Consider the following 14,733-nt stretch of genomic DNA (forward strand, 5'->3'; position numbering starts at 1 on the left):
CAGCTGTTAACATTATCAAATTGAGGTATCCTGAGTACAGTGCAGCTCTGAAGAGTAAAATCTCACTGTGTTACATGAGCTCAGAATTAGGCTGTCAGTTTAGTGGTGATCGTTACCATTACATGTTATGGATTTGGTGAAGTCATCATGGAAACCAAGTGCTGTGAGGGATGATGGGTGGGTCACCCTGCCCAGTCGCAGGCACCTGGTGTTTTTGGAAAGCAAAGATATTATTCTTTTTAACATATTGAATGTTCTGCTCTCCAAATGTTACTTGATACTTCAAAATTCCGTGAAGCTTTTTGGCCATTCATCATCCCAAATTGCAAGTGGAAACTGGGACCCAGTTCAAAAAGTTGTCTTCACTAACATGGCTCCAAGTTCTGCTGAATCCACTGAGACCCACAAGCACAGGGTATGCTCAGTCTGGGTCTGTCATTTTTGATTATGCATGCCCATGCTGATCTGCAGCACTGAGGCTGAGAGATGGGGAAGGGTTCCTGTCTGTCCTGCTGGGACCTCATGGCCTCCTGAGAGGCCACCTGTAGGCTCTGTGCTTGGAGCTGGTCTGGCTGCTTCCCCACCACCAATGTCTGTAAAGCTGAGATACATGGAGGATGAGGTAGGGCTTGCTTGTCTCTGTTATCACAGAATCATAGGTTTGGATTGGAAGGGACCTTAGAGATCATCCAGTTCCAACCCCTCTGCCATGGGCAGGGACACCTTCCACTAGACCAGTTGCTCCAAGCACTGTCCAACCTGGCCTTGAACACTGCCAGGGATGGGGCAGCCACAGCTTCTCTGGGCAACCTGTGCCAGTGTCTCACCACCCTCATAGTGAAGAACTTCTTCCTCATATCTAATCTACATCTCCCCTCTTTCAGTTTAACATCATTCCCCCTTGTCTTATCACTACATGCTCTTGTGAAAAGTCCCTCTCCAGATTTCTTGTAGGCCCCTTTAGATACTGGAAGGCTGCACTGAGGTCTCCCCAGAACCTTCTGTTCTGCAGGCTGAACAAGCCCAACTCTCTCAGTTATGAGGTTGTTTGGAGAAAATATTCATCCAGCTGAGGCACTGTCTTACTCTGTAAAATTATGTGAGGAATTTCAAGTACTGGCAGGACACCTGGAGTTTTACAGGAAGGAACTTCTTTGTAATAGAAATAGAAATTACAAAACAAAAAAAAGTATGAAGAATTCGCTTTTGGGAGCATGCTATTTGTATACATGGTGGTATTCTACTGGACAACCATTTTATATAAAACTAAATGAATGCTTTCTTATCTTGCATTTACAACCACTGTGCAAGAAGAGGGAGAGTTTTTTGATCATCTCCATGGTCTTGGCTGCAGAATAACATACGTACTATAATCAGTGCAGCAAGTACTGAAGAAGCCTGTAACTGCAGTAGAACTGAAAGTCTTCTAGAACATGAAAGATTTTGCCATCTGCCACTTTAATATAGTACAAGTGGATTATCTTCCTCTCATGAAAATTATATATTAAATCTACACCAGCCAGACAATATAAATTACAATTTAAGAAGTGGTGGAAAGTAGCACAGTTAAAATTGAATTTGGGGAGTAGTTGATGGATGCCATAAAATCCTTTCTGAAGAGGTTTCTGGGAGAGTAGAAGAAGGGTGACTACCTTAATTAAAACGTGTTGTAACAATTTTTGAATTTGGCTTCACATTTATTGTAATAACAACAAAAAAGCTAAGAATCCAATGCTTCTATCTCAAGTGGAATGCACATACCCCTTTCTAGCTTACATTAATCTGGTTTTGTGGAAGCAGAGTATTAAACCAGATTGTTAATGCTTCCATCTGGGTCCTGTTCTTTCCCTGCAAATGGGCTGTATTTTGCAGCAATTTGTTTGTATTTACTGCCTCTTTCCTCAGTCTTATCACCAGCCCTCAGATAGCTCGGGGAAAGAAAAAGCTTATCAAAACTTCAGGGCTTCACAGCACTGAGAAAGCAGGCAGCACACTAAGACCCTGGCAGCTTGTTGCATTTGCATCCCTATGGGTTTTCTTTCCATCTTGCCATTTTCAGTTTCTGAAACAAGTAATAAAAAGAAATGATGATTCAGTGTGGGATGCACAAGACTCACAGAAACTGGAATTGAGACATCTTGACTTCTTAGGAATTGTCATTTAGTGCAAAAATATGAATGTTTAGAAAGGAGCAAAATACCTCATAAATGAACTTGCATAGAGATGATAGAAGATTGCAGTGGGCACATACTGAGCATTAAGCGTATTTAGTATCCTCCTTTTTCTTGCAGATAAGCTGTTCTGAATACTTTTTTTTGCAAAGCTAAGCAGTGGCATTGTATAGGTAATGATTATAGGCTATTCCAGTGAATGCACAGAGATAATTTCATTTCTGTGAGTAGTACCATTGACTACAATGGGACTATTTCCATGTGTAAAGTTGGCCTGGAGCGTAAGTGTGGGCGAGATTGAATTGGGGGGGGCGGGAAGACTGAATGTATATACCTCACCTCTTGAGAAAAGGCTCTTGGATAACACAAATATGAAAGCTCCATGTAGCTTCTGTTCTGGAAGATCACTGACAGATTGTCTTGAAAAGTGTATGTGAAATCTACATATAATCCAGCATTGCAAAGCAGAAGAACTGGAAATATAAGTGGAGAACCAGTTGTTAAGGTAATGTGCTGTCTTACAGTTATGAAAATCTTTCATCTGAGGTTTTCAAAGCACTTAGTGCTTAAGTGAGAATTACGTATTCTTTTAAAAAGGTACTGTTAAGTATCATCGCATGGAGCGGTGAAGGGATTATGAATAGCTGGTCAAAGGTCATGTGATGAAAGAATGAGCATTTGTGACTTCCTCATGCTCTCCTTAACAATGAGGAGTTATCTCTCATAATGCTTACCATTTGCTGTAGGTCACAAGTTGGTGTCTGGCCATAGCAGATGTACAGAAACTTTGTTGGCTAGTTTTACCTTCTGCCTGGAAGAATGAGGAGGGTATGGCTATTCCTAGAAAATACAAGACTGCAGTGGGGAAAAAGGAGATACTGCCTGTTAATAACTGGATTTATGTCTTTGCAAAGAGAAGATCTTTAGGAGGTTTCGAATAGGACACTCTTGCTCTTTTCTGTGGCCCCTTACTTTTCTAAAATCAAGATACCCTTAGTCCTGGTCTGCAGACTCTGGTTTTTTTGCCCTGCTGATGGCACACATGAGCAGGATATTCTTTGCTCATCTACTGCAAACCTTGGATATGGACCCAGCAGTACTCGCCAGCACAGCAGCACTTTTATACCAGTAGTTTGCTCAGTTCTGTGGACATGAGTGAGAAACTTCCATTGAAGCACTTTTACACTACTAGCTGAATTTTCTTCCAGAAGACCATATTGCATATTGTATAACCTTTCAGTTTTATAAACCAGTGGTGAAGATTTTTAAACTCTAATATAATGGTGAGAAGCATCAAAGATGTAGGAAAACTATAAGACATTGCTGTGATTGAAGGAGACAGTTCATTGCTGAGTTTCTGAATGAGAAATGAGTTGTCCAGATACTATACTAAGCATGGTATAAAGCCAATGCAGAACTGAAGGGAACCCAACTCAGCTGCTCCTGATGGATTACCTTTTCCTTACACTCTACTGTAGGAGATCAGACTGGAGTGTGGAGTGCCCTTTAGTCAGTCTCACTGTATCCATGACCAGAAGACCACAGGGACTTGCTTTCATCCCGCATCCAAATCACTGAAGGAAAGGCAATCTGTGAAGAATCTCTACCAAAATTAAAAGCAGGAGCTATTTTTCCTTTAAAAATCTGTGTGGGCCAATGTGGGGAGACATTAACTTGCAAATGTATTTGTAAAGCTTCTAAGGCCTTGGCTGGAGGACTTGTTGGGTTAGCTGGATGAGCAAACCGTTTTTGCATTGATGTATGTTGCAGTCAAAAGATTTTTGCCTGGTTTAATGCCTGTCCATCTTCAGGCATGTCGCACTGAAGAATGGAGATTTTTTCATAGAGGAGAACTTGTAGCTGATGGCATATCATTAATGTGTAGACCTGGCCTTTGCATGACAGGGAAGGGAGACTCCAAAGAGCAGAGGTTTGTGTCCAGCCCAGCTGTCTGCCCACCTTGCCGACCAGGCTCAATCTGCAGACTGAATAATGCAGTGAGTTTTTAGTATTCTCCTCTAAGCAGAGAGCTCAGAAATGGCCTGTCGCACATGCCACTAGGTGGCACTTTAGGGACATGGCAGTCACTTGGTTTTATTCATTATGCATGAGCTGCATCACCAGAACTAGTTGGGTTTTGGGTTTATTTTCCTTTTTTTTTTTTTTTTTTAAAATTTAACTACTTATTTATTTTTGCCACCTGCCTGGTCCAGCCATGCCCTGCCTGGCTGGCTGCTGAGCTTTGCTGTCCTCATGTCCTGGCAGCGTGTACTGCAGCCCTGCAGCACAGTGGTTGCCACAGCTGTTAGGCTGACAGCCACATCACAGCACTTAGCTAGTGAAAAGACGTGCCTTGCATCAGTAGGAACAGTGATGTCAAGCCGTTGGAAATTTTGAAATCTTGCCCTTTTTGGCATCAGCACTCTGATTTGTATTTGCTTCCACATAAAGTTTATGTGTCCCTCCCCCCCTCCCCTTTTCAATTCCCTTCGGTTTAAAACAGGATCCTCCTGTAATGAGACCATAAAAAAAAAAAAAAAAAAAAAAAAGGGAGGGGGAAGAATGTGGATGTTCCTGCAAAAGTTTGTGAGTTGTTTTTGTTTTTCTTTTCTAGGTCCTTTACCTTATGGTCATTTCAATTTTCCAGCTTGTTTGCAATTGACATTGTAGAGTGCCATGATATTTAGTTACATCTACACTGTTCAAACACATTGGTTCTTGAGAAACTGCATTTTGTCTACATGCAAATAACATGGAGTTGGTCTCCATTCTTTTTAATTCTGTGGAATAAATTGATCTATTCTTGCTTTTCATGCAAGGTGTAATGTAGATTCTGACAAGAGCATGAGCATCAGAAACTGCTGGTCAGGGGGATATCTAGTGCTCCCTGTCCAAGAAGGGTCATCAAGAGCTGGTTCTTGTATTTCTCTGTTACTGCTTTGTTTTGTGCAGTAAAGCTATGCCATGAAGAGTTTGTAATATGTATATTATGTGGCTCTCTGAAAGACTATGTTTACTCTTGCTGTCCCTAAATTTGTCAAAGTGATGTTGTTTGGGCCCAAATTTATTGTGTGGCTCTGTGGGTATTTGAATTTTCCAATCCCCAAATTATTCATGAAAGCCCTGTGGACTTTGTCGGGCCACTGTTACAATGCTTAGGGCCTTCATTTCTTTCAAATACATAAAAAGTGGATGTAGAAATTGCGGAGATTGTGGGCTATTCAGCTTGCTGATAAAGAAATTCTCTGTTGCATTAAGTGGACTTTTAAATGTCTTTGATTTTTGTAGACAGAAAAAGAAGATTGCTTTTTCCATTTCACTCTCCTGTTTGTACCAGAAATCTAGTTACAGAAGCATTACTTCAACCCATGAAAAGCTTTCTAGAATTCAAATCTCAATATCCAATACTTATTAAAGTCCCAATATTTAGGATATTGATATTAAGATATTGGAAAATTACAGGGTGAGGTTTTATTTTTCTAACCATCACATAACACTACAGATATAGCATACTTAAAAAAGGGGGGAGAGAAATCTTGTCAGCCAAAACCTTTTCCTCTTCTCCCAAGGAATTACATATGTCTTAAAAAAAAGATCTCAAATCTCCCTCCTCTGTGCACATGTGCAACGCCATATGGCTGGAGAGCAGCAGTAACCTGACAGAACCATGTTTCCCCTGCATCTTACTGTATAGTTCTAACTTCTGTTAAAGTACGCCAAATTCTGTGCTTTCTGTCATTTTTGTTTGCCTTATGGTTAAACCCTGGGTAATGCTGGCCCCTTAAAAGTTTGTGCTTTACCCTGAACTTGGTTTTAAAAGCAGGCTTTCACCTCTGAGAAATGTGCCTTTTTTGAGGAGGGAGCAGTACGTTGGGTTGCCTGGAGGCTGCTGTCAGCGTGGCTCCAACTTGGCAGGAGTTGGGAAAGAGGAGAAGTCTGCCAGTGCCGGCTGCCCTCAGCCTCCTGCTCCTGCCTGCCTTTCCCCTCTGGGAGAGCCAGCTCATACCTTCTGGACAGAACAGCCACAGTGTTTATACCGTGTTTGCTGCTGCACACCTAGGGCAGGCAGCTCTAAATCCTGCTGCCCTCCCTTAGCTGATGTGCTGTGCCCTGTCCTGGTGAAGGACATGGAAAGATGTGGAAAGATTTCAGGAGAGGCAAAGCAAGGGATCAACCCTGTGTTTTAATTTGCTGCTCAGTCAGATATGCTAGTGGGAGCGTGTTCTTTTTTTGCAGAAGCGTAGACCTGTGTGGTGAGCATTCAGCTCAGTTTCTGTTTGAAAGGTGAGAAGGAAGGAGGGAAAACTTATTTGGCTTCTTTTATGACTTGTGTTTTCAGAAGCTTTCCTGGGATTTTTGGTATAATTCCAACTTTCTCACTCTAGACTTGCAAACTTCAAAGGCAGAGGCTTACTCCAATGAATTTTCATCACTGTCAGGAGATAATAAGGTGAAAGGCCACATCCAAGATCTTTCTAGCTTTTATCTACCTCTTCTTCTCTGATTATTTAGACCATAAGAGTAACTCTAGAAGAAATTCTGGATATTAGGTCATCTACAGAGACATGTTTTTTTCACAGAAAAACTTTTCTCTGGTTTTCCTAGCACTATAAAATACAAGAAAACCATTTCATTAGAAATCTGCAAAATACATACGTCATCCATTCGGCTATCATCCTAAATCCATTTCCCCTGCTGCTGAATTGTTAAAATAACTTTTCTTTTGTGTATAACGTTTCCTTTCATTGACTTTATGTGACTGCTACTCATTTTCTGGGTGTAGCAATGACTGACTTGTTGTTGCAGACAGAGCAACCATCTGAGGTTGAATTACATCCTCAGATGAATAGACCTCCGGTGCAGGCAGAAGAAAACAGTTCAGCAAAAAAGGTGAGACCTGCACGCATTGTACCATTGTGGAGTGGTTTGTCTTCATCAACAAATGTGGTTGTTTTAAGTTTTAAAGCAATTAAACAGAGGGTTGGGGTTACAAATTTTACATGTTTACCTTCTCTGGAGGTCAAGGCACTAGAGAGAGCTGGGTTCGCGTGTGACAACAGCTCAGATAAATCATTAAGAAAGCTCTCTTTACATACACACTGATGCATGTGCTTTAAGAGAGGCAGCTCGCCATTTGTTTCAAATCAGTAAGGACTTGTGGAGCCATAGGGAAGAAAATAAAGTTTGATTATGCTCGACCCCCATCTCGCTTGTGATGCATTTCTTGCTTCCAGTTACTGAGGATTTGGGTTTGATGTAAACACGCCCGTTTGCTAGAGATCAGGATCTAAATGTACATAGACGGGGAGAGATTTGCTCAAGATGTGCGGTTTCTACTATGTTTTTGTATGAACATTTGTGTAACTTGCAGTGACGCTCTTCAGAGGGCCTTGCTTAGGGATAAAGTGGTCTGTGAGCATTTTCCCGCTCTTGGCACGATCCTACTGCCTCCTTCCACCCAGAAGGAATGTTCCAGTCCCAGGCAGAACAGGTTTTGACAAATCTGCCCTCAGATCCTCCCCTCTCTGGCAGCCAGGAAGCACCTGCAAGACCTTTGCTCAGCCCAACCAAGAACCGTTGGCAGGTGCTGTATGTAGTATGTACTTTGACCAGGGAGAGTTATTGCACGTCTTACCCTAATGGGGGGCACAGACAAATGTCCAGCATAATTTCCTATATATGATAGGGCTTTCCAAGCAGCATCCTTGATCTGTTTGTGCTCACTGCATGCTACTTTTAGCCTGGCCCTGCTTCTTCCTTGCCTTGCTTTGCAGCCCTGCTGGGGAAATGAAATACTTGCGGTCCACCTACTTCATGCTTGCCCTCACCCCATCTGGATCCGTAAATACAGAGAACCCCAGCCTGTGAGGCTCAGGAGGCAGGTTGTTGGCTCAGTGCTGACCCACCTTCCACAGGCTGGTGCAACAGCAGCCAGCCAAAGAGCCCTTGTGGAGGATTCTGCTTTTAGGTATTGGATCTTTTAGGTATTTCTTCCAATATTGCATTTGAAATGGAAGAGGGACTTATCCTATGCTTTTTATTAGGTTTTTGGCAGTTTATGACAGACTGGGGTAATGGATTTGGCCTCTAGCCAGTGTATAGTTGTTGAAGGCATATGCAAGTTCCTCACTTGCTGCAGGAGCTGCACATATGCGTAGGATTTCAGAGTATTATATTCTTTGAGATCTGTGCAGTGCTGGTATGCTGACATCCTGATCAAAAGATCTAATAGTATTTTTAGATTTTTCCAGTAATGGCAGAACTGGTTTTTAGTGTTGAAATCCCTTGTTTCCTTATAATTCTACTTCCTCTAATAATTGTAATCCCTCTAATACTCATTATTGATGGTCCTATGTTGGTTTCATTCTGTATCACTCATACTAGTCTCTTCTGCTGAGTGAGGCTGCTTACTACAGTGTTGGGGTTTTGTTGTTGTTTTCTCCTTATGATTGCTAAGTCATTAAATGCTTCCTTTTTCTTTTTTCTTTTTTTTTTTTTCTTCTTAAATTAACATATGTAAGGAAGAAAGTCTGGCCCAGTAAAACGTGCACTCTTGAAGTGATAATAAAATTTGGTCTCTGGTCTGTGACTGACACTTTCATCAAGTCACTTCATCCTTTTAAATCTTAGCTTTCTCATTCATGAAATGGGGCAGTAATAGTTATATTTCTTGTAAAAGAGCACTAATAATAGAATGCACTGGAAAGGATATATTTATATTTCAGATTTAAAACAGATATAAGGCATTAAAACTGCTTCTCATTGCAAAAGAAAGGATGTCTTAATTTAAAATAATGAAAACACTTCTTACTACTGAATTGTTAAAAATCCAAGACACTTTCTTTTACCTAAGAACCAGACTGTTTCTTTGATGTAGCTTATCAAGAGAAATAACTGGCTTTCTACACTTCCAGCATGTTAATTTTGCATGGATAATTTTATACATTTGTCTTCCTAAGTTATTTTCAGTGTTGATTCATGTAAGAGAGGAGGGGAGCAGGCAGAGTCTCCATGCTGTATGGGTGAGGTAATAAGTTGCACACAGAGCTATACAATCCAGTTCTGAAAAGCCTGTCATCTAGATGAAGACAAAACATCAGTATAATCATTTCATTCATTCAGGGGTTGCAGGAGTTATTTGTTCCTTTTTCGAAGTCAGAAACCTGAGAGGCTATTACTACATCTGAATTAAGCTCAGTACCTCTTTAAATTATGAAATCGTAGGCCAGCTGTCAAGAATTTCTGTGTCACAAGTATTCCCCAGCCTTATGATGGGACACATATGGCCTGACTAAATCTTGATGTTTCTTCCTTGCAGGAGGTTGTTCTTGCTCAGCCGCCTTCCAAACCCACCCGCAGGAAGCTCCGGGCAGAGGCACAGGGGCTGGAGACCCCTGAGCTTTCTCCCACTATAAATGCGACTCCTTCCGCACCAGCAGTCAAGCCTCACCTCCCAGTCCAAAAGTAAAAACCTGTACCAAGCACGTCAAACTGCGCCATGAGATCTGATATGGCTGGGTTTGCTCTTTGCGTGATTTTGTGCTTAATAGTTCTGGTTTTGAGAATGCTTCACAAGATGCAGATCTCTGACATCTACATGTGTCTTCTCAAACACAAACTAAGTCTGTGGTGACTGTTTAAGTTGGAAATATTTGATTGATAGCCTCTTCAAAGGTGTTTTACCTCTGTATGTGGTAGACATGTCTGAAGAGCAAACGTAGCTGTTCAACCAGCATCTCTCACACAATCTCTTTTAGATCTGTGGATGTGCATTTTTCCTTGCACATATCTTCTGAAGTTTTTCTCATTCATATAGACAGATAGAACCACAGAAATGTCCAGGAAACTGAGTCACGAAGTGCTTGATGTTGGTCATATCTTTGTGATATTTCTTCATCACAAGGCAGATTGGAAATGAGCTCGCCTCTGGTATGAGCTGAGCCATAGACCACTTGTGATAAACAGTGATTGCCAAATTGTTGTTTGCTGTCATAAATACAGCTGTTGAAGATGTCAGCAACAAAGACTTGTAGGTATTTCACTATATATTTATTTAATGGCAGTGGAGAAGGGGCTGTACAAACAGTAAATGAAGGCACTTGAAGCCCTATTGGATCTATACATCTCCCTCAACTGAAAGTGTGCAAACATTATAGCCCATCTTCACCAAAAGCTTGTAAAGACATCTGCTTCAGTCTGAAACAAAACCAAGCTGCCCAGATCAGTTGAGCAGCCCTTAGCAAATTGTTAATCAGTAGACTGAATCTGTGCTGCATAATTGGAGATTGGAATACGTAGTAAGACTCCTAGAATGCTCTTGAAGTGTTATTTTGTGCTTAGGGAGTGCATATTCTGTTAGTGGTTCAAAGAAAGATAATAACATTGTTCACACTTCAGCTTAATCCTGCTTTCGCTGTATCTTTCCTAAAATGTTTAAATGACCACAGACATATTGCCCTGTTTTTAATTGTTTTTCCTATAATTTATTACCTTATAGCCTATATTTTACTTTCATATAGTCTACCTGATAAATTTCAGTGTTACATTTTTCTTCTCTTCAATCTCTAGTTTTTACCTTGTCTTTGAAGTGTAGTCCAGTGTGTCTAGAGCTGTAGTCCAGTGTGTATAGAGTACAGACATGCAAAATGGATGTCTGATCTTCTGGCATCAGCCACTATTGAGGCTCTTAATTGAAATGTTTTGTATTTATCTGTTTGGCAGACAGTCTTCCAAGCAGAAAAGGGCTATTCAGACTGCTATACGCAAAAACAAGGAAGCCAATGCTGTGCTCGCCAGGTTGAACAGTGAGCTCCAGCAGCAGCTGAAGGTAAGGAATGCATTGAAAACTGGTGACAAAGCTCTCTAAAATCAGTTATGTGTCAACTCTAGCAGAGAATCTTGTTCATCCTTTCAGATGAGACCTTCTGCGTTACTTTCCTGCTTTCTGGAAGGGAATAAGTATGCTGTATGAGTGGGTTGGATGAGGCTTTCTGGGAAAAGTTAAAGCCTATGGGCCTGCAGCTCCACTGGCAGTTAGAGCCCTTTGGTCATCTTTGTGGCCCTGCTCTGGACTCACTCCAACAGGTCCACATCCTTCATATGTTGTGGGCCCTAGAGCTGAACACTGTTCTCAAAAATTTAAATATCAGTTCTTATTTTTCTGTTGCCTTAGTTCAAGGCTAATACAGGCTTTAGTTTTTGATCAGCTACAGCTTTTTCCTCTTTGTATATTGTGAATGGGCACTTGATTGGAAAGAGAGGTGAACCCCCAGTTCAGTCAGTGTGAAAGTTTGATTGCATATTCAACTTTATTTAATATAATTTTTTAACTGCTTTTTAGGGACCTCCTGAGAGAGAAGCAGGGTGGATGCTTTGTAGTGAACTCATAGCAAAATATAGGACAGTAATTGAAATAAGCATGGAGATTAAAACTTACAATGACAACACATTGCTGTCATTCCTTGGCTCAGATCTTATTTGCTTCCATGCACTATCTTCAGTATTCTCTGTCCTTCACAAAGCAGGCCAATGCTGTTACCTGTATTTTACAGCAGCGTAGAAGAGGCACAGAAAGACAGAGATTTGCCTAAATTCACATGAGAGCAGGAAACTGAATTTGTCCTTTAAGTCATATTGCTGCCTGGAAGCTTTCTGATGGAGCAGGGCTTTGCTGTTTTTATGAATGTCCCTCAGTGTAGGGCCAGCCTTGAGACCAGGAAAGGCTTTCCCAAAAACCACTGATCCCCAAAGTCTTCACAGTTAGTTTCTGACTGAGGCGCATGATCTTCCTGCCACAGCTGTCAAAGAGGTAGATTGCAAAACCTGTGTTGTCTTAGAAAGGCTGTCTCATTCATTTCCAAAAGGAAAGAGATTAGTTGTGTCAACCAGAAATTCTCAGAAAGCAGTTTTGAGGGAAATGTATTTTCAAGATAACCTGATTTTCTTTGGTAAAAATAGCCATTTGTGGCCAGCTTCCCTTCATCCCAAGGTATCGGATGACTGCTTCTCTCCATGATTGTCCAAACAAGTATTGCTCCACTGTAAGGAGGAGACACTAGATGGCTGTGCAGGGTGATAGTGTGGCAATAGTAGAGTGTTTTGAGACCACAAGGAGAATTACTTCACAGCAGAGCCTGAAGCCTCCAGTCAGTGCCAGTGGTTTGCCTGGATGCTTTTCACTGGAGTGCAGTGGGGCACGTGAGCATCCCAGAAGTTACAGCACATCTCTCCGTCCTGCAGGAGGTTCACAAGGAGCGAATTGCCTTGGAAACGCAGCTGGAGCAGCTACGTCCTGTCACAGTCTTGTGACTTCCCTCACTGCCGTGCAGCAGCAAAAGCAGAGCACGTGTCCCAGCAGCCTTGCAAGAAGAGGAGCCTGGTGGGGCTAAGCAGGGTTTCTGCCAAGCTGGTGATGGTGGGGAGGACCGGCTTGTTGGGTCTCCCTTCACGCCACAGCACGCAATTGCCTTTGCAGGTGAAGAAGGTACAGAAAATAAATATCTGACTGCTGGATGTTTCTGAGCTGAAGGATGCTTTGCCTTTTTTCCTCCCTCTTCCCAGTCTAACGTGTAAATGCAGTTTATCACTGAAAAGAATAACCTGAGAGTATTTTATTTATGTAAAGAATTCCTGATTTATACATGTTCTGTGAGCACCTCCTGCCCCGGTCATTAAGAGGTACAGCGTTTCTGGGTTCTTGCTTACATTTAAAACTCATTCTCTGAGGCGGGCTATTGGATGCTACTGGTTCCTGTAGGATTGTATCATGGTAGAGTTCCTGTGAGTTCAATATGCTACAGGAATAAAGCTCACTAGACATAGAGTCTGCAATCACATGTCAGATAATTATTTTCTTAGTACTGTTTATTATGCAATCATGGATGTATTTTAATGTTAGAAAACTTGTATTTTATAAGTTCAAATCATAGCAGAGAACAGTGAAAAATACAAAAATATAATTATTTTGGTAATTACAAAAAAAAAAGTGGGTTTTGAGCTATAACTGTTTCTTCTCCACTAGTGTTTGATCACTTGCTTGCAACTGACAGTGTCTCTGCATACTTTCAGCGTGTCAGAGATCACTGACTTATAGCTTTTCTTCTTTATTTTTTTTTAACCATCTATTTCTAACAAGAGGTTCAAAATGCATTCGGGGCATTTTACAAAAGCTATTGTATGTACCTTTGTATTAGTCTGCTTTGTCTTAATAGCTGCTGATCTGTTCTAAGGATGTGTACAAGAACTGTATTTCCAAAAGAAGAAAGATAGCAAAAGTGCTATACATGAGGTTATAAAATGTGTGATGGAAATAATTGCCTTCTACAACAGGATTTCATTCAGGTTCCTTTGTACCTCGCTGGAGATGCTACTGATAGGGTGAAGCTGCTAATGCCCATCTATTTTCTAAAAGAAGAAGCAATGATTATTTTTTAAGCTGATCCAGGGCAAACTGAATCCCATGGGGATTTTTCCGTGGATGCAGTGGTCCTTGGCTTCGGTCTCAGTTCTGGCAATGGAAGCTGGCTCAGTACTCTTAGATGGGGTGACTTCAGGCATAACGATGTCAGCCCTGCTCCCACCATGGATACGATGTGTGTTTCAATGCAAAAGAATGTAACTTACTTGTTATCCATCTTAAATGTGATGCTGCAGGTGTTTCATGTCCTGTTGTTCACTGACCTGATTTAAGTGTACAAGTTTGCCTTGCAGAAATGATGGCAAAGGTTTTTACTGTTGCTGGTGTGAAGCTGTAGGGAGAAAGCAACAGGATGGCTCTGGGGCTGAGAGGAAGGAGTAGTGTGTTTGAAGTAACTGGGTATCCTTCCTTCAGGGTGTATCACAGAATGACTGCAGAGGGATATCAGAGGACTACAGAGCAGCTAAACATTTTGTTGAGAGATAAGGCAGACATCAATGGGAATGTTTAAAGTGATGAGGAAACAGCTTATTCTTGCTGAAAGCAATATGGATGTGGGACATGGATCCAGAATTCTGAAGGTGAAAATAAGCATTTGCGGAATTGTTACTAAAAATCTGTTCTTGTAACATGTTGGTTTTGATTCAACTAAACATCATTATGTCGACAAGCAAAAACCATTTCTCTGGAGTTGGGACTTCTGTGCAGCTGTTGCATACCAGGGTTCAGAAAGTCATTCCTGGTCTATGATAGAATGTGAGAACTGCAGACTATTCTGGGAAGCTGCAAAGGAGCTGCTGTCCTCTTATCAATAGTGGTACTGTTCAGAAGTTACCATTTATTTTGTATCTTCATAACAGTTATAGAATCATAGAATAGTTAGGGTTGGAAAGGACCTTCAGATCATCTAGTTCCAACCCCCCTGCCATAGGCAAAGACACCTCCCATTAAACCATGCCACCCAAGGCTTCGTCCAACCTCACCTGGAACACCACCAGGGGTGGAGCACTTACAACTTCCTTGGGCCCATTACCCCTTGTCCTGTCACTACAGTCCCTAATGAAGAGTCCCTCCCCAGCATCCCTATAGGCCCCCTTCAGATACTGGAAGGCTGCTATGAGGTCTCCATGCAGCCTTCTCTTCTCC

At 41.6% G+C, this 14,733-nt stretch overlaps 1 protein-coding gene across 1 annotated transcript in view; it reads left to right on the forward strand.

The window, feature by feature from the left end:
- Positions 1–12,993, forward strand: part of REPS2 (RALBP1 associated Eps domain containing 2) — a 100,499-nt gene extending 87,506 nt beyond the window's left edge. Inside the window, exons 16-19 of the mRNA XM_057419438.1 lie at positions 6,978–7,061; positions 9,490–9,635; positions 10,893–10,998; positions 12,411–12,993. Of these exons, the coding sequence (XP_057275421.1) occupies positions 6,978–7,061; positions 9,490–9,635; positions 10,893–10,998; positions 12,411–12,479 (405 nt within the window). The 3' untranslated portion in view covers positions 12,480–12,993. The remainder of the gene's footprint in view (positions 1–6,977; positions 7,062–9,489; positions 9,636–10,892; positions 10,999–12,410) is intronic.
- The last annotated feature ends 1,740 nt before the right edge of the window (positions 12,994–14,733 follow it).

The sequence above is a fragment of the Pezoporus wallicus genome, unplaced genomic scaffold (genome assembly GCF_028554395.1).
Source record: "Pezoporus wallicus isolate ANWC-B61680 ecotype Strahan unplaced genomic scaffold, APGP_CSIRO_Pwel_v1 contig_5767, whole genome shotgun sequence".
In the NCBI taxonomy this organism is placed as follows: Eukaryota; Metazoa; Chordata; class Aves; order Psittaciformes; family Psittacidae; genus Pezoporus; species Pezoporus wallicus.